We start from the raw sequence: 19,184 nt of genomic DNA, 5'->3' as shown, positions 1-19,184 counted from the left end.
TATCTTCCCAGTAGCCAAAACTTTATGTTCTTTTTTAACCCAGCCAGAAGTGCACAGATTTTGAGGATGATACCAAGATCCGAGCTGCATGGGATGCACATGAGACAGGTTTCTCTCAAACTTAGTAAGGATCAGTAGAACATACCAGAGCAATGCAGATGGCTTGCAAATCACCCATGGGAAAACTGCAGGTGAAAGACACAAGCATGTGTCACACGTCTGAACCTTACCGCCTTCTGATGAAGTTGTGAGGGTAGCCATCATCTACAAATGGCCCAGCAGTTTGCTGTGTGACTTTCTTGTCCCAGGGCAAGATAACAGAATCAGGCTGAGCATGGTTCTTTTCCAGCTTCTTAGGAAGCAAACTACAACGAAATCAGTTAGCTCTGCTACAGCAGGTCAGCATAAGAGAAGGGTGAATCAGCTTACAGGTGACCTATATTCCACATATTTCCTGCTAAAAGCGATAGGGCTTGGTGAGCAGAGGATCTTTGTCATTTACTTTGTCTTGCAGCACAGCATCTCTTTATTTTGATTGTTTTTCCTTATTTTTCTAGGCTGGTGCAAGAACTGGGAAACCAAAATATTGTTCAAGTAGCATGTGGGGACCAGCATGCCATGGCACTATCCAGAGGTAGCCTTTTTCTAGAACACTTTTCCTCCAAACAGGAGTCATGCTTGCTCTGAGAAGGCAGTGTTTGTACTACTTGCAGTAGTTGGTGACACCATTATAGAATGATGAGCAGTAGGGACACAAAGAGTACTGGCTGTCAGTGCTGCTCCTTCCTCCCAGCACACAGGGACCTGCAACTCTTTCCAGTTCCTGAGCACTGCCCCTCCACAAAGGTGTGTTGTGCAGAGCAGATGTGGCTGCCCCACTCTGCAGTCACCAGACCAGCTCATTCTTAACTTGCAACACCTTTCTGATTGGGAACTTCTTGCAAGTATGACTTTAGGGGCAAGTACTTCCTTGCAAGTATGATTCTTCTTGCTGTGCTGAGTCACATGGCAACATGGGACTGTCCCAAAGAGGTCAGAAGAAAACAAATTTGGCCACACATGATAGTCTTGCCTTGGAGCTAGGTCCCTGAAAACAGCACTGAGTTTTGCTCCTACTCCCAAAGTGCATACTCAAGAGAAGCAGCGAGGCTGAGCTGTTTTCTTTTGTTCTGTGTGTGAAGGGGGTGAGCTCTTCACCTGGGGCCAGAACACCCACGGACAGCTTGGAGTGAGGATCCAAACCACATTTACTCCCAAACCACAGCTGGTGGAAAGACTAAAGGGCATCCCACTTGCTCAAATTGCTGCCGGAGGAGCTCACAGCATCATTGTATCACTCTCTGGAGCTGTGTATTCCTGGGGAAAGAACAGTTTTGGACAGCTGGGACTCGGAGACACGAAAGGTAAGGAAGGAAATCACAAGGAGGGTGTTTTCTGGTCAGTGGGCTCACCAAATTGCTCCTCAGTATTGTCAAGTGCCTGTGGACAGTAAAGTCTTTTGAATAAAGTATATCTGGATATGTTCTTTGTTTCGTGACCATGAAAGGCATGCAGGAACAGTGTATTTAGGGCTTGTTTTTCTATAGGAAACTTACAATCATTTTATGTGGCTAATTGGATAGTGTGGGCTCTTAAAACCTCTGAGGTCTTACAGGTCTATTTCCACTCCTGCCTTCTCTCCAGGAAGTCTTATGTGAAAGAAATTAATTTTATGTTTTTTAATCTTCTTTAATTCTTTGTAAACACAAAGCTAGAGAAGAATTTAAAACACCTTTTGTCTTCAGACTTAGAATGCTAGAGAGGAGTTGCACTAGACAGACAGAACATCTAATCTGAATGTGTCCACACACTTGGGAATCAGGTATTTTGAAGCCAAGTACCATTTGGCAAGCAGATATGAAAGTACTGCATTTTGTTTCAGACCAAAGTAAATGAAAATAAATATAAAAAAAACCCAGAACATAATGAGAAAGAGTACGTTATCTTGGAGGGAAAACGACCCAAACCCAAGCTGTAGTTACATTAATTGCTGTAAGAAAGGTCTGAAAAGCACCTGTTTTCTAACTTCTTCTGTATATGAGATCCTCTAGTACTCTTTCAATTTAGCAGTGTTATCTTCTTTCCAGATAAGGACTGCCCAACATATGTTGGAGCTCTAGAGCACTGGAAGACTGTGTTTATCTCATGTGGGGCAGATCATACTGCAGTTCTCTCCAAGGTGAGTCTGAAATGGAAAGTCAGCATCTGAGACCTCACCTTGTGAGAAAAGATACACTGCTAAAAGTCAGTGTGGAGAAATTGGGATGGTAATGCCTGCTTCCACTTAAGCCTGAAGGTGGTCCCCAGGGGATGTTACCTAAGCTGTTGGGAAAACTGGTTTTTTCTCATATTCCTATCACCTGCAACCTTTTGCAGGGATATGGTGAATGGGAATACTGAGGGAAAGAGGTGCAGTTTAACTCCCAGTAGTTTCTGAAAACAAATTTTAATCGTACTTTGGGGACTTCAGAAGATGTGAACGACATCAAATTCACTAGGGTTTACTTGCATAAATAAAATTCTTAAGCAACAGGGAGTTATTCTCAAGAGTTAAATTGCTCTTTTCAGGAGCTAAATGATTTGGACCTTACAGTGTATGATTCAGCTTGATGCAAAGTGAACCCTCCTCATGTTTGAATCAGGGATATTTTGAATCAAGCCCCTTATAAGACATATCTTACTGGCTCTCATTCTTGGTTGTGACCAACAATTTGAGTGTAGTTAATAATGCAGTGATCCTGTTGTTTGTTTCTTCATTTCAAGGAGGGGCTGGTGTGCACCTTTGGAGCAGGAGGGTCTGGCCAGCTGGGTCACAACTCCACCCGGAATGAACTCCTGCCTCGAGTGGTGGCTGAGCTGTGGGGAGCAAGGGTTTCACACATTGCCTGTGGCAGGTGGGAAGTGCCAATAACTTGTCTTCTAAGGAGTGATGGAAAGGGGTGAAATGTACAGATGTCTTCTAAGGTCAATGCCTTAGGGAAATCAATGAATAACTGTAGGGAAGGGAGTCACCAAGATGTTCAAATCCCTGTATCACAATAGGTCAGTGCTGTCAGAGTATCCATCCACTGTGCAAGTATAAGCCAGAGCCCCAGTGAGAGCAGAACCCTCAGTCCCTGGTGAGCAGTGGGAGAGAGCTGCAAAAACCACCAGAAGCCCTTGATCTTTTTTAATAAATAAAAGTACTGGGTTTGTACTGGGTTCCAAAGGGCAAAGGACTGTCAAAAGCATGCATTGGGAAAGCCACTGAATTCCCATCCAGACTTCTAAACTGGTAGATTTTTAATAAGAATTGAAGAGCAGTGATAATTACCCAGTTTCACTTTGCCCTTCTGAAACTGGGCCAGAAAAAGTCTCCTGACAACTCACCTGGGCTTGGTATTTGGCTCAGCAGCACAGAAGCTGCACATTTGAAAACAGAAGAGTGTGAAGCAAGCATGGCATAGCACTATTTTTGTATATGGAACTGAGGTAAATCACAAACATCAGAGGATAGTATTGGAAATCTGAGCTCATAGGTGTCTTTATGGCTGAATGTTTATGCAATGAAGAGTTCTAACACTTTGGTTAAAGGGATTCTTTATCTCCACTGTCAGGACTTTAAAAGACAAGCTTCAGGTCTACACTCAGAAAATGTATTTGTAAATTTTATTCTGTTTTGCCCTGTGGTTTTTGCTTATTATGACCTTTTTTTTTTTTTTTTTCCTGAACAGACAATACACTCTGGTCTATGTCCCTTCCTTGGACAAACTCTATTTCTTTGGTTCTGATGATGGACAACCGGAAGATGAGAGGAAGCCAAATCAGTTGATACCACTTCCCATCAATTCACCAGGGAATACTGGAAAATCCTGCCAGAGTAATGACCACTGCAGATGTATACAACCTGTATTTATTTCTTCCATGGAGATGTTTGCTTTCTTGATTTCATGTTTACGCTGAAAAGCAAACATTATCTCTCATGCTTGCTTGGCCATCCCAACAAATTCTACCAGGAGTTACTCCATTTGCTGCTTGATTATCATGGGTATTAGCCTCATAGAATCAAACTTTCAACAGATAATTACTATCTGAAGGGTTTTTTTACTGTTCCACTTTTGTGCACTTAACTCTCTGCAGATGACTGTCTCTTCAAATGTTCCTACGACAATCTTTTTCTTCTTTCACAGAAAAGGATGTATCAAAAAAAGGGATTAAAATTACTGCAGGGATAAACCAAAGTTTTGCCCACTTCAAGGAGAAGGTATGTGCACACTTGATCATAGCTTCTGATTTTACCACTGTCCACATTACTGCTGGAAACATTTGGATTTTCCACTGTGCTTGTAGCACTTCAATTTTATGTATGTCTGTTGTAGTTTTTTCTGTGCTTTACGTACAGACTAACTTGTATTGCAATTATATATGTTCTGTGGTTAATGCATGTGGATCATGCTGGATGACCATTGGTTTGTTCATACTTAGGCTGAAATTTTCTTGTAATGATTGGATTAAAAAAAAAGAATCCCATTTGCTACAATTTTAATTTTGTCTATGTTTTCATGTATTTCACACAGAATTCATATTGGAGCAGAATTGCCACTCTGGAGGATAAAGAAGTGGATGCATGGGTTTCTAATTCTAAATGTCGTAAGAGTATAAAAAAGTAAATCAGAAACTTGCTGTTTGGGTTTGTTTGTGTTTTTTTCCCCTGATACATGATTTTCTCCAAAAATTATTACTCTTTGGAGGCTATTGTAGGAACTGTTGTTCAAGAATTTAGCCAAGGCACAATCTTGTACCCGGGCACAAAGCTGATGAGGAGCTGACAAGTTGAATCTGTGAAAGATCCTGAATGCATACCAAGGCCTTGTGCAAAAAGCCTAATCCAGAGTACCCAAACTGGAATGCTGTGACAGCATTTAAAAATTAGTGGTCACTTCTTTAATTACCCATTTTCAAAAGCAATGTGTATATTTCACTGTGGGTTGCCTTACATTTATAGTCTTTCTCAGGTTTTATATGGGAGATTATTTTCTTTGGGAAAGTCTGGCTCCAGCTGCTGTTTTTGAGCATTTTGAAAGCTTGGCTAGCTTGGAACTAAATATTTTCCTGACCAGAATGGTTTGGATCATGTGAAAAGTGGTGGTTGAGAGGGTGAAGGAGAGAGTTCTTTCCAGATCTCAGTAGGAAGGGCCTGACAGAAAATTACTTGATAAAATAGCTGCCTCAATAAGAACAGGATCAGGAATACTGGGAGTGAGTAAGTCTGATGTCCCTTCTGGCCCTGGGAACCCAGCTTTTGTGCAGCAGTAAATTGATAGCCTGATGGATTTTCCCTCCACGTGCTACAAAGATCCTGTCTGTGGACGGGATTCTCCTCCTTCCCATGTTGCAGAGCCTTTTATTCTGCATAACAAACAAAAGCAGCTAATGTCTGACCTGTCAGGAGAAGAATGGCCATGATACCACAACTAGAATGGAGTGCTGGCTGGCACTGGAGCAGGTTCCCTCACAAGGCCCAAGAGAGCAGATGTGGCTTGCCAAAGATCAGTAACTCCTTGAGTACAATGTCTTCTGCAACACTGACAGAGAAGTGGTGCTAAGAAAAGTTTTGTATGGTCAGGTGCAGATGCCCTTGTACACATTTTTTTGTTTGAGAGTTGAAGAACTGAACCTGAGAACCTGAACTTGACAGGACTGACTTTTTGGTTTTTTACTATCAGAAACATCAGACTGATTTTTTCATCTGAGGCTTGCATCAACGGAAGTTTCCTGGACAAAAGGTAGCACACACTGACTTAGATAATCTAACAGAATATATTGGCTGCATGTAAACTGACCAGAAAGTGTTATTTTAGGTCACATATGTAGTAAAGATTTGTTTATCTGGATTTGCAAGAAGCAAGTCTTTATTTTTCAAAGTTCAAGCTAATATTAAGATTTTTATAACCCTGGTCCTACTGAAATGTGCTAGAGAGCTCACATTTTAGATTATCCTTTGGTGACATTTGGCAGATGATGATAACCCCTCCAGGCAATATTACAGCTCTCAAAGAATCCTTAATAGCTCCTTCTGGCACTGAAGTGGAAGTAATTTTAGGGTGAAATATAGGAGTCTACCATTAATAGTTCACAGCCACACAAGACAGAAAGGACAGGATGTTAATCAGGTCACAAAACAGTGGCTTGTGTTGTCTATCTTCTTAGAATATATGAAATTATACCCAGGGGAGCTGGGGCTGAACTTTCCAAGTATTTTCTGATATTACAATGCTTCATTATTCAGTAGAAAAATTATTTAGTGTTGTTTTTTTATTTTATGTTGTGATAGAGACAAACATTTCAAAACTTCCAAAGAAGTCTCAGGCATAGACATATCAGAAGTGAAACGTTTTTATGAGAAGATCAGTAAAAACCAAACAGTCTATCAGGAGGTAAGAATTTGATATAAGGATGCTGACTATACAGATACTGAGGAGCTTTGGATTTGTGCATGAAAATTAGGAATTTCATGCCAACATAATTGCTTTGGCAAAATATAATTGCATTTTAAACCTTGTATCTTTTTTTTTTTTTTCCCCTCCAAAGGTGCAACAGACGATTCTGAATTTACTGGCATCATTGTCTCCCTCTCTCATCTCACCTGAAAATTTCAGAGTCTACTTGATCTTGCCTTTCCTTCTGAATGGGAAAGATATAGACTCTTTCCCTTCTCTGATTCTTCTGGCTCAAGCCATCATGAAGCTCCAGCCAGAGGGCCTGCAAACTCTTGGTAGGGTTTTATGATGGTAGAACTGAATGATTTAAATGCTTGGTCATTTTCTGCTGCAGAACAAGTGTTATTATCACTGTTGTAATATGTTCCAGAGCTTGAAATAATTGCTTTTGATAGACATAGAAACATGGGGACTATGCAGCAAGGCACAAGAATTTAAAGAATTCTATATGTGGTTTAGTAGTTCTTGTAGTGCAAGTTTAAACTTTATTTTTTTGCTTAATTTATTTGATAGAAAGAGAAAAAGCAGCTTCATCCACAAATTGCAGTGATTTGTATACTACCTGTGACCTCACTAGCTGTTTTTTTTTTTTACAGAATGCCTATGGGCAAACCTAGAAACATCCTTTTTCAAGGAGCTGGTCACTGTCTATCAGAGGGTTTCCCAGAAAATCCTGTTTCAATTTGTCCTGGACTGCAAAGCCATTGGACCAAGCTGGCTCTTCAACCTGGACCCAACTGAAAGTGCACCTCTGCAAATACTGCAGATGCTTTACCAGGTGAGCAAGTGCTTGGATCCTGATTAGACAGGGTGTCTCAATGTAGTTTAGAGTATTTTAATACTCACTTGTTCAGTTCTCTGGGTTTGACACTGCTTCAGGAATCTCTTTGGCTCTACACCAGCACAGTTTTGAAGGAGTTCTGCTTGAGTTCTTCCAAACTAAGTCTCCATAGAAATGAAGAGTTGAAGCATGTTATAGTCCCTGGCACGGGGAAGAATGCTTTCAGTGGTGTCAGGAGTGCATCCATTGATGCCTACACAGCTATGGATGTGGTTTCCTCTATGTAATGTACCCATTCCCCTTTCTGCTGGTACGATCCCTCACCCCAGTAACTGCTCAGAGTATTTAAAAGACAACCTATCTGCTGGGCACATTGTGGCTGCCACAGTAATGCTCTGTGATGCTTTAAGAGCCTGGAAACCAGACAAATTCTCTGGGATAACAGCATTAGAACCTCCTTAGCTGCACATGAACAAGGGAAACAAAGCAAAAATGGTATTCTTCTGGACAACCATACTTTCTCCTGTGGAGATGATCAAAGTTCATGAAGGTCAAGTGCTCATGCACACAGTATAAATCAGAGAAACTTGTTAAATTTTGTTCAGATTTGAATATCCTTTTGGATGAGAATGCAGAATTTGGTCTCAAAGTTTAGACTCTCAAATCTGTATTTATGCAGATAAATAAACTCAAAAATGCAGCAGGCCTACTCTTCTCTAAGTGATTACGAGATTTGGAACTTTTCACTGTCCCACTGCAAGTATCTTTTCCAGACAACAAGTAGGAATCGCAGAAACATGAAAGACACTCCAAGGGAAATATACTTTTCCTGATGGAATCCTGTTAAGGGATCTTAATTGTAAATGAAAATTGCTTCCCTGCTAGTTCATGGCCATACATGGCTTCCTAAGACTTCTCATTGTGGAGCATTGTGCTATTTGTAGCACTTTTATCACTTAACTTCTGTACAGGGTCTCAGAGCCCTTTCTGAAGAAAGCCCTGTGTCTTGGTTTGAAAAGACAGGTGTCTGCTAAGGAAGGCAGGAGCCTCCCTTGAAATGGAAAATATAATCCCCCTCCCTCTGAATTATTACAATTTTGAAATTAAGGGGCTCTCAGGCAACGATATAGGATTAGGAATAACAGTTCTTTACTAGTATGTATAAATAAAAAAACACCAACAACTTAATAGAAAAATTAAAATAAAATGCAGGTGTACAAAAAGTACAGAGTCAGAATACAACCTGACACCCTTTTGGGCAGGGTGTTGGTAGCAGTCCGATTAAGTGGTGGCTGCAGTCGTCCTGGAGTGACAGGTGTGGTTCTGTCGAAGCAGTGATCCTGTAGAAGGGTGTTGTTTTCCTCTGAAGGTCCAGTGGTGGCAGAGAAGGGTCTGGTCTTCCTCTGGGAATCCAGTGGAGAAAGGCTGCCTGTGCTGTTCTAAATCTCAGAGTGTATCCAGGTAGGAATGCTTGGCTCCTCCCCCTGGGTGGAGCATCTCACAATGGCATGATGTAATTTTATCAGTCGTGCAGTGAGACTCAATGGCCCATTGACAGAAGATCTCTGCCTGGAGTTTTGAGGGATGGGTCATGGAAGAGATAAAGGACACTGCCACACCTGGTTTTAACAGATGGTAATACAATATATCCTTTTGGTTACATCTTGCATTGCAACCTAAGACACCCTGTCAGTCCTGTACTGCCAGACAGACACAGCTCACCAGTTCTGCTGCTGATATATTGCATGTTTCAATGCAGGTGAATTCCAGAACTGGTTTCAGAGTACATGAAAACGACTTCCATGTACCTGAAGTGAAAAAGATTATCAACTTATATTCGTCCTTCAATATAGTAGTAAGTATAAATCTCACCAGCAGTGTGAAACTCTCTTTTTTCTTTAATTTAAATTGTTTATATACATATATATATACATATATATACATACATATATATATACATATACATACACACACACACACACACATATATATATGGATGTCAACTCTGGAGACTAACCCAGCACATCTCAGACATTTCATTTTCCCTAGTCCTCCAATGCTCTAAATCATGCAGGCCCTTTACCATCCCAGTGCTCCAGCAGCTATAATAGAGCCTTTCCTGAGATGATCCCTGGTTCTTAAGAGTTGGAGCTGCTCTCCAGCATCTTAAGGAGCTCTGTTTGCTTTGAACTAGTAATCACTGTGAAATAGCAGCAAGAGGGATGGTTGCTATACTTTGTGTTACTCTGGATTTTATTATGTTTAATTAAGGTAAATATTTTGAGGTATCTTTATTTATTTAGAAACCCTATTGAGCATTTCAATGTACTTACATCTTAAAACAAAGCCGTGGTAATAAAAAATAATCTGTGGTATTTCTTGATGACACAGAGTGAAAGTTAGCTACCAAATGCAGTCAATGTCAGAGGAAGAAGTATGAAATGGAAATGTGCATAGTAGGGGTTTTCCTTGGCAAAATAAAGTAAGCTTTCTTGCTACTTGGCTGGAATTTTTAGGGCAACTGCCTAATTCCTTCATAAGCTTTTGTTTGCTAATATACCAATTTTGTACCAATTAACCAGAGTGGAGGAGGACGTTTGAGAAACAGCATAGAATCGAAAGCCAATTAAGACATTACCTGAAGTTGCTGTCTTATAACGCTGGAGGTGTAACACTTAAAATTAGATTATTTTTAGACCAGTATCTATTTTTGGTAACCCAGCAGTTTTTAAAAACAATATACCATAACCTGAGTATCCAGGACATTTTGGTTTAGCTGAATTAAGGAAGATGCTGTTAAAATAACTCTCTGTTTTATTCTTGAGGCACTACTGTAGACAAGTGTCTGTCTGCCCAGAGAGGTTTCTCTCTGCTTCTCACTCACAGGAGTGTGCAGAAGCTGTTTTTAGGACGTGAACCTCTGTTAGTGCAGTGCTCATGCATACAAGGGCTCATTTCAGAGACATGGGATTTTCCTAGGGTACAGACTGGCAGTTCAGTCTGCACACATGTCCCTGAACTCTGGTTTCACAAGGGAAAATCAGCACGTCTTTTCCTTTCTTCCTTGTCCTTTCAGACAGTCCTAAGGAAGCTGAGCAAGTACCCATGCATCTTTGACAGAATGAACAGGATCCACCTTCACAGAACAGAATGCAGGGCTCTGTCCAATATCTCTCCTGTAAGTACAGCCAATTTTGTTACCAATTAGAAGAGATAAACACACTGCTAACAGACTATTACTTCAATCCTCAGATACCCCTTATGTGGATCGCTGAAAAATGGAAATTTTGCATCAGAAGACAATGCCTTCTGCAAGACATATGGAAAAATTTAAAATCCGCCTCAAACCAAGATTTCAGGAAGATGTTAGAGGTAAGATATTAAATTGTATTACTTGTTAGCTCTAAGTATCTTGCTGCAGTGTTCCTTGATTTTCAGTGTTGGTAGAAAGGTTTCAGTATCCTCTAAGCATACAACAAGAGAACTGCTCATTAAATTATTACAAAACATGTTCCATAGACGGTGTAGAGTAAATCCGAAGGCCAATATTTTACATCCTTATGCCAGGCAGCTTTGTTGGCATAAGTTAAATTCAAGTGGAAGTGCTATGGGGTGGCTGTGAGGTTGCTTTGGGGTAACGGAGTAGAATTGCTCAGTTGTCAAAGTCCAGTACTGTTGCTGCTAGACTGACTTTAGAGACTTTATACTAGTACACTAAAACCCCAGTGTCTGGGGAACCAGCCTGAGGGGTCAGCAAACAACACAGCCACACAATGACATTTCTCTCATGGAGATCCTGTCAGAAGGGAAAGGAAGGGTACTGCTGGCCAGAGAGATGAGCATCTGATTATAATGCTGGTGTCTCCATGTGCCTCCTCCGTGGCTTCCACACTGGTTCTGAAGGCTGTGTGGCAGTTGTGTTTCCCACAGGAATTGTGATGCTGGCCCTGCCCTGCAAAAGCCATTAGCTGGCTGATGTGGAAACAGGAGACCTGCCCAAAGCAGAACTCAGCTCAGGGACCACGTGCCCCACCTGTCACTAACACAAAGTCTGGCACCACGTGGTGCCACAGGAACCACGGACCTTGGTGCCCTATTATTCAGTTCTGGTGCTTTCCAAGTGACCTTTCTTGTCAGCCAGAGCTGTCAAAGCTTTTCTTTCCCATTTACTCATCTTAGGAGAAGATTCACAATGGCTCCCAAAGCTACCTTTCCTTCCTGCTTCCTCACTACACCAGCTGAGAGAGGCATTTATTTACAGAGTCGCAGTGAGGGCGTGCTTTGTACTGTCCTCTAGATTTCGAGTCTCCACCGACTGTACAAACTCTGACAAACAGCTGTCCTTAGCTCAAGTCAGCCTTTGCTCTTGTGAACACTGCATTTCACATTGTGCATCACAATATTATTTACCTAGAAGCAGCCTGAAAAGTAAAACCACAGTTAGTATCCCACAACATTTACAGCCTCGTGCAGTATTTACAACTTGGTGCTTCATTGCAGCAGGTAAAGGACACGAATGTGTTTTATGTTGCAGATACAAACTATCCAAAAGGAAAACATAAAAAACCCCTTTCATTGTAGCCTTGACCTGCACCCTTCAAAGCTGTGTCCTGTTAGAAAGTTTTTTAGACAATACTGAGAACTTGGCATGTGGCACTCTCATCGTGGCCCTAGAAAGAAAAGATCTGCAGGTACTGCACATATAGACATGGATATCATCCAAGAAAGAAATGTCTTCATTTGACTCATCTCAAGTTTTGTTATTAAACACCAGCCTGATTTATTTTAATTTTTGGTCTTCTGACAGTGAGACAAACATATTTCAGTACACACATCTGGTTAAAAAACCCCAAAGCTCTCAAACAGAGATTCATATCACGTTTTAATTTTAATTTGGTTTATTCAGTCAGAGTACAGTTCTTCCTTATGAAAACTAAGGTTTTAATTAGTGCCACTACAAAGGCACAGCACTCTTGAAGGGATAAAACAGAGGAAATTAGTGCTTCTTATTACTCCTACTCTTCATCTGCATTAGCAGTAGTTAACAATGGGCTGCTACTTCATACAGTTCCAGATCCTACCAGAAAAATTATGCCAGTCACTAAGTGCCAGAATGAAACTCTCTCAAATGAACTGCAATACTTGATTAGATTAAACAAATTATGTCGATTTAGAGAAGCCCAGGGGTTAGCAAAGGCATCAGACTAGTTGTGGCGAAAAAGCTTAATCCCCATCCAGGTCCACAGGTGAAAGAACACATAAACTGGTACTGTAACAGGAAGGAGGAGGCTGTAGAAACACAGGCTGGTTGTGCTGGTGCAGCCCTGGGGGAAAGTTTCGTCTACGCTGGCCGAGTAGAACAGGCCTGCCAGGGACAGGAGGGGAACAAGCACAGTCAGCGTGGGCAGGGAGGGCAGCAGCCCTGCTCCGGCCATCAGGCCCCGTTACCGCCGTGCCCGGCGGTTCCTCAGGGCTGCTCCGAGCCCTCGGCCGGCGGCTTCTTGTGCGTCATCCTGGCAGCCTCCGGAACCATGTTCGGGATGCCGTCGATGATGGGGTACGCGATGCCCAGCTCCTCGTTAATGAGCTCGTTCGTAGCTTCCTCGTACCTGGCCAGCCAAGCCGGGGGGGGGGGGGTTAGAAACATCCAAGCGAAAACGTGAGGAGCAGTGACTAACCTGGCCTTGCCCAGGGCTCGGGCGCCGCTCCCCCGCCCCAGCCTCACCTCAGCGGCCGCTTGGAGAGCGGGCACACCAGGAAGCGCAGCAGCGATGGCTCCGGTGGCTGCGGCCGCGCTGAACCTGAGCCCGAACCCAAGCCCGAGCTTGAGCTTGAGCCCGAGCCCGAGCCCGAGCTTGAGCTTGAGCCAGAGCCCGAGCCCGAGCCCTGCTCCTGCTGCCGGTGGCAGTGCCGGACGTGCGCGGAGCCGCCCGGGACCGCCGGCCGCAGCAGCAGCAGCAGGGCCGGGCCGCGCAGCATGGCCGCCGCTTCCGCCGCCCTCAGCCCGCCCCTCGCTGTGCCCGCCCCGCCTCGGGCGGCCGCGGGGCTCTGCGGATGTTCCTGAATGTGGAATAGAACAATATTAACTTAAATCAGGTTTTCGGTGTGGGATCTGTGTACGTTTTCAAGCTTAATCAGGAAGAAAGGAGACCTAGTCAGTGGAACAGGCAACAGCCAGCATTTCCTCTCCAGACATCCGGGAACCGAAAAGCTTTAAGGCTGCCATAAATTAAGATGTTGATTTATGTCTGTATGTACATTGCTAACTTGGCAAAATACTCAGAGTCCGCGTATCCTGTAGCTGAACTCTGTTCATTATAATACTAAAAATCACGCCCACAAGGCAAAGAGACCCCGGCCCAGGTAAAGACCCTTCCCCTGAGGGTGTGTGGAAATTAGCTGGGGTTATGTAACTTGTTTGGAAATTACTAACCAAGCATAAACAGACCTGGACAGTTACTAACCCTGAATTTCTGTGTATGAATAATGGCTCAAAAAGCCTGCTGGGGTGCGCTTGATTTGTGGAGTACCACTGAGTACCCAGGCTGGCACAACCATGAAATAAATAATCAGTGTCTCTCTCTCGGGTGTTTAATTATTGGCTTGTTGCACACCAGGTAAGGAATTTGATTTTGTGGGCAGCATGGGTGTCTCTGTCTACTGGTGTCTCGGGCCTTGCAGGTGACTTTTGTGGGTGAGATGGGAGAGGACAGAGGTGGGGTGTCCCAGGAGCTCTTCAGCATTGCAGTCAGGACCCTCTGCCAGCCCAGTGCCAGCACCTTCTGTCACTTCCCCTCCGGCCTCGTGTGGTTCCCCAAACAGGTAAGGCAGCCCTGCAGGGGCGGATGGGGGCCTCAGCCATGGGAAAAAGCAGTCACGGCTTTCTGGTGTGTTTGTTCCTAACCAGGCCTCAAGCTGTGAGGATGAGGACACTTTCCTCTTGATTGGGACACTGTGTGGAATCGCCCTGTTTAACAAGTGCATGGTGCCCTTCCCCTTCCCCAGGGCACTCTACAAAAAGCTACTGGACCTGGCCCCCACCCTGGAGGACCTTGAGGATCTGCTGCCAACCGTGGGCCGGTATGAGCTAGGCATGGCCCAAGCTTCAGCTGGGTCTCTTGCCTTGACCATGCACAGGGAGGTCCCAGAGGCTGAATTTGGGGCACCCGTGGCATCAATGTTTGCCGTTGTGAAGCTGCTAGGAGCCACAGATTTTCAAGGAGGTCCTTGTCTAGGGCATGGATGTTGCTCTCAGAGGCTGGCAATGCCAAAACAAAAAGCCAAGCCTCATGGCTTAGAAGATGTCAGATCTCTGCTCCACAAGAGCTTAAATCCACACTGTGAATATTTAGTTCAAAACACTTTGGGCTGTAGTTTGAACTTGAAAGAACTAATGACCCAATTATTAATGTTGGGGGTTACTTCTGGTCTACTAATTATCAATTTTCGCAATATTGCCTTGCACAGTATTATGAAATGCTGCAGTTGTGCCAATTCTAAGGACCCTTGTGCAGAGTTTCCATACACTGGGAGAGGCAATATCAGGCAGACATAGAGGGATAGGTGCTGCTGCCACCAACATAATGCTTCTAGACCCCTAAAGGCCACTCTTCCAGGCAAGTGATATAAACAACCAAGAAGAAGACAAACCCATCCCATGCGCCAGTGACTGTATTGAGGTGCTAAATTCACTGATGTTCCTCAGTGAGTTGGAACACAAGATTGCCTGCAATACTTGGAGAGGTGCTGCACCCCAAAACAACTCTCCCATATCATCCCACTGTTCCACACTTAACTCCTCACTAGATGATGTCTGGAAGCGGGGCTGTGGTCCCAAGCCCAGTTGTCACTGTGTGTAAAGTTGTCCACACAGGGCATGGGGATGGACTTGCCTGGAAACTTTTTTTACTGGAGGCATCTGTTCTCAGCTTATGTCAGCAGCATGATGAAATTTCAGGGCCATATATCATGGTTCTGTGTGAGTGTAGGTGTTGTGTACATGTATTTAAATACTGCTTTTCAAAGGATGTTTTTTAGCAGAATTTGAAAGTGCACTGAATGGTCACGTTTCTTCTCTCTTTAATCCCTTTTGTGTTTGGACAGGAGTCTTTGGAGAATTTTGAATGAAGAAAGTGATAGCTTGGACTTGGACTTCACGGTAAGACATCCCACACAGGTACTCGGGCAAGACGGTGTTCCAGTGCAAATGACACAACTTGTCTGTAAACTCAAACTAGTGAGAGTGCCATGTCAGGCCCTTCAGGAAGAGTGAGAGATGTAGCACATATATATCTGTCACATATAGATATAGCAGCCAATGTTTTAATTTATTTGCATAGATAATGGAAGGAGGAGATTCCACGGATGTTGTTGAACTTAAAGAAAATGGTGCCAACATTCCTGTCACTAAGGATAACAGGTCAGTTTTATTTTTATATTTCTCGATCCGGTTGTTTTGTTACAAATGTGTGAAATAACATGTCTATACCCATCCCCATATACTGTTAGAAAATACTGACTTCTGTACAGTGCCATTGGTCTTGGTCCAATAGGTTGCACACTTTCAGTTCCTGCTGTACTTGCTGCACATGTGCCAAACACTGGCAGTTTGTGCAAGCAGTGGATGACATGGGGATCCTTACATATCCTGGTATCTGCATATACAGATACCTGGCATTAACAGGAAAATTCCTAACAAATGTTAAAAATAACCTTGAACAGTATTTTCAGGCAAATACAGAAGATTTGTCTGGGAAACCCAGCTATAAGTACACCTCTAAGGGTTATTGTTAGAGCAAAATGTTCCCTGTGTAATTACCTGTATAGAATGTATCTTGTACATAAAGGAGAAGGACCAATCTATCAATAAGGTTTTGTGTCAATATTAATCTTGGCACAGAGGAGAGAAATTTTGTATCCTGAATTATGCAGATGACATGAGGACCCATAGGGATCCATGAAAGGGCTATTTAAGAAGCTTGAAGTACAGCATTTACATTGATTGTACAAGTACATTGTCACTGCACAAATTCCCTATCTGAAGTAGAGAGAAGAGTGAAACTATTGATTAGCAGCTGTGCAAATATTTATTTTGATTTCAGGGAAATTCTTGGGCATTCAATAGGAGTTCGGTCTGCTAGGTTCCATCTTTTATAATAATCAGGTGTCTCATAGGATTTCATTGGAGCATTCACATGAAGTACAAGGAGTGTTACCAAAATGAATCCATTCTGGCCAGCATTCTCTTTCATTTTTGAAGATGCTCCCAGCTTATTCAGTGAATAACTAATTGCCAGTGACTGGTCTCAGTGAAGAATGAGTCTGTACAACACAGCAGTTCATATGGAATAAAGTATAAAGTTCTCCATAATTCTCCTTTTAGAAAAGCACCACCAATTCTTGTTTGGTATCTGTTGCAGGAAAGAATATATTGATTTGTATGTGAATTATATATTCAATAAATCAGTACAGAAGCCATTTGAGGACTTTATGCAAGGGTTCTTAAGAGGCTGCCCAGCTAGAAATTGGAAGGTGTTTTTCCCTGAAGAGCTGCAGGTTCTTCTCCAGGGACACACAACATTTGACTGGCATCTGCTGGAAAAGGTATTGTATACAAGCACAGTGTCCTTCTGCTCTATCTGCTATGCATAAACTACTCCTGACCCATTCCTTCATTGAGTGCATAACAGATGGACAGAAGCTCAAGGAACTTTCTCTTTTTGATTTATGTCGATGTTCTAATCTTATCTACATCAGCTACAAGAATAAAGGGGAATAAGTATCAAGCCGTAACTCAGGGATTGTCATATGAATCCTTGAAAAACAAATGAACAAGCAGATTCCAGAGGTTAAAGGGATTTGAATATCTATGAGCAGGATTATAAAATTTATCAGATAAAATGTTGCTTTAAATATAAATGGAAATATTGAGGATTAACTGGCCTGTTTTATTTTTGTCTCTTTGGAAGAATGCAATGTACAGACGGTACAAGAAGTCAGATCAAACTATCAGGAAGTTTTGGACTGTGTTTCACAAGCTACCAGAAGAAAAAAAGAAAATGTTCCTTGGTAATAAATCAGGCATTTTAAACTTTGCATAGCCCTTTTCTTTCCCCCACAAGACATATTCTAGATGGTTGTACATAAAAACTACTATAATATAGTTCCAAACTGTAGCCTTTCAACATGTTCGCCCCTGCTGCTGCCACATTTTCTAGGGAAAATCACAAAAAAGTAACATAAGGAGTTGCACAGGGACAGCTCTGACCCTCCTCACATCCTTTGAGGTTTGCCTGAGTGCATCAGACCACCTGAAGCTTGCAGTTACTTTATCCCTTACTTTTGTGGTTGTGTTGTTGGTCAGAGGCCGCAGTTTGTGTGAGTACACTGTGTTGATGTAAGCAGTTTACCTTTCTCAAAGGGTTGCAGAAGCTAGGTCATCCTTTTTAAAGGTAGAAGGTCAGACCTAGCCTGGCCTTTCTCATCCACAAAGTCTATAATACAAAGTAGAAGAAGGCTTGTAATTACTATAAATTGGTGAGAGACTTTCATCTGTATTCAGGTGTAAATTCAACAAAACATAATACTTAGCTTAGGAAAATAACCATATGTTGACACTTATTTCCCTTCATGATTTTCATTAACATTATTATTTTAATTTGTGTTTTATTTTGCTAACTTGTTCTTGTTTTTCTTTTTTTTTTCAATCCTTCAGCTTTTTTGTCAGGATCTGATCGAATCACTGGCTATGGACTGGAATGTTTTAGATTTTGGATTGAAGATCCTCAAGTAGAAAATCCAGATGAGGTCTCTCCCTCTGCCAGTATTTGCTCCCTCATTTTGTTCCTCCCTAGATACAGCAGTAAAAAAATACTCAAAGCAAAATTGCTTTTTGCCATAGAGCATAATGAAGGTTTTGGCCTTGCTTAACTCTGGGTTAGAAGCACTTTAAAGCAAAAATAAGAAAAGGAGCCTTTGTTCACTTGTCATGTTTTCTCTTAATAACTCCAGTTTACTGTTTTCTACCCTGCCTTATTTTTACTGCACTTCATAAATACCTGAGTGTGTGTATTTGCAGAGATTTTATATTGCTTATAAAATTAAGCTTTTACCAGATTTATTAAATTAAGCAGATACCTCATAGTTAGATTGTAAAGTTAGGAAAGAAGAATCCTGTTTGGCACACTTCAGAGAAGCAAGGTGATAACCAAACATATTTACACAGTCTGGTTTTGTTAGGACAGTGAGCTCCCAGCAGCAGGGATTCTGTGATTTGTGCATTTATGCATTATCAGGCACACAACCAGGATGTGTTAAGCAGTCACCCTTGCAAGGCAAAGCTGGGGTAAGGTTTTCATCTATGTTACTTAAGGTTTCCCTTGGGGAGCAACTAACACATTTAATGAGACTGAATTTAAGGAGCAGTCTGTGCTCACCTGGACATGGTCTGTGATTTATTTGAGAGAAATTCTGAGGAGTATTTGATCATTCCTAGACTTTTTCAAAAGCCGTATTAATGAATTATAATAATATTCTCTTTGTTGTTTAGTGTGATAACTGATATTTTTCATGTTTCTTTCTACCTTCTAAGGAGGTGTTTCACAATTAAATAGTAAAATCTTAGGCTTGCAGAACAGCACTGTCTACAGAGACCTGTGGACATGAGGCTGGCAGGGCTTCTGGAATCTCATTGTCAAAACAGTGCAGAGCACTGGCAGGATATTAACAGTGTCAGGCAGGATTCTGTGTATTTTTGTGTTTTCTGTGTATTTTGCTATGTGGAGAGGGGGAGAGAAACAACAGTCATTTTTCAGCAGTCTTCTCTTTGGTTAAATCTGTTAGGTGACATCCATATGTAAAGAATCCTTCCACTGTCTTAAATTAAA

General features: G+C 42.2%; 3 protein-coding genes across 6 annotated transcripts in view; 1 reads left to right on the top strand and 2 right to left on the bottom strand.

Annotated features, from left to right (window-relative positions):
• The window catches only part of LOC102111106 (putative E3 ubiquitin-protein ligase HERC4), a 24,463-nt gene extending 5,279 nt beyond the window's left edge, over positions 1–19,184 (top strand). For 2 of the 4 annotated variants that reach the window (XM_088056215.1, XM_014259020.2), the window contains exons 3-23: positions 558–634; positions 1,182–1,403; positions 2,127–2,218; positions 2,803–2,933; positions 3,753–3,898; positions 4,209–4,282; positions 4,596–4,684; positions 5,745–5,804; positions 6,353–6,455; positions 6,610–6,793; positions 7,115–7,296; positions 9,059–9,154; positions 10,376–10,477; positions 10,552–10,671; positions 13,981–14,121; positions 14,207–14,379; positions 15,403–15,457; positions 15,639–15,718; positions 16,719–16,902; positions 17,268–17,367; positions 18,014–19,184. In XM_088056215.1, the coding sequence (XP_087912341.1) occupies positions 619–634; positions 1,182–1,403; positions 2,127–2,218; positions 2,803–2,933; positions 3,753–3,898; positions 4,209–4,282; positions 4,596–4,684; positions 5,745–5,804; positions 6,353–6,455; positions 6,610–6,793; positions 7,115–7,296; positions 9,059–9,154; positions 10,376–10,477; positions 10,552–10,671; positions 13,981–14,121; positions 14,207–14,379; positions 15,403–15,457; positions 15,639–15,718; positions 16,719–16,902; positions 17,268–17,367; positions 18,014–18,228 (2,565 nt within the window). In that variant the 5' untranslated portion in view covers positions 558–618 and the 3' untranslated portion in view covers positions 18,229–19,184. The remainder of the gene's footprint in view (positions 1–557; positions 635–1,181; positions 1,404–2,126; positions 2,219–2,802; positions 2,934–3,752; positions 3,899–4,208; positions 4,283–4,595; positions 4,685–5,744; positions 5,805–6,352; positions 6,456–6,609; positions 6,794–7,114; positions 7,297–9,058; positions 9,155–10,375; positions 10,478–10,551; positions 10,672–13,980; positions 14,122–14,206; positions 14,380–15,402; positions 15,458–15,638; positions 15,719–16,718; positions 16,903–17,267; positions 17,368–18,013) is intronic. The other 2 variants (XM_088056213.1, XM_088056214.1) reach the window with 2 other exon arrangements.
• On the bottom strand, positions 12,169–12,734 carry PIGY (phosphatidylinositol glycan anchor biosynthesis class Y). Its single transcript, XM_005530297.3, has one exon. The coding sequence runs from the start codon at positions 12,732–12,734 to the stop codon at positions 12,504–12,506; it is 231 nt and encodes a 76-aa protein (XP_005530354.1). The 3' UTR covers positions 12,169–12,503.
• Positions 12,767–13,290, bottom strand: PYURF (PIGY upstream open reading frame). The gene is made up of 2 exons (XM_088056216.1): positions 13,025–13,290; positions 12,767–12,908 (listed from the first exon to the last, which is right to left on the bottom strand). The coding sequence occupies exons 1-2, from the start codon at positions 13,276–13,278 to the stop codon at positions 12,767–12,769; spliced, it is 396 nt and encodes a 131-aa protein (XP_087912342.1). The 5' UTR covers positions 13,279–13,290.

The sequence above is a fragment of the Pseudopodoces humilis genome, chromosome 6 (assembly GCF_049639895.1).
Source record: "Pseudopodoces humilis isolate 2021_Gansu_Grassland_sample_001 chromosome 6, ASM4963989v1, whole genome shotgun sequence".
Classification (NCBI taxonomy): domain Eukaryota; kingdom Metazoa; phylum Chordata; class Aves; order Passeriformes; family Paridae; genus Pseudopodoces; species Pseudopodoces humilis.
This window is presented reverse-complemented; position numbering and strand designations above follow the sequence as displayed.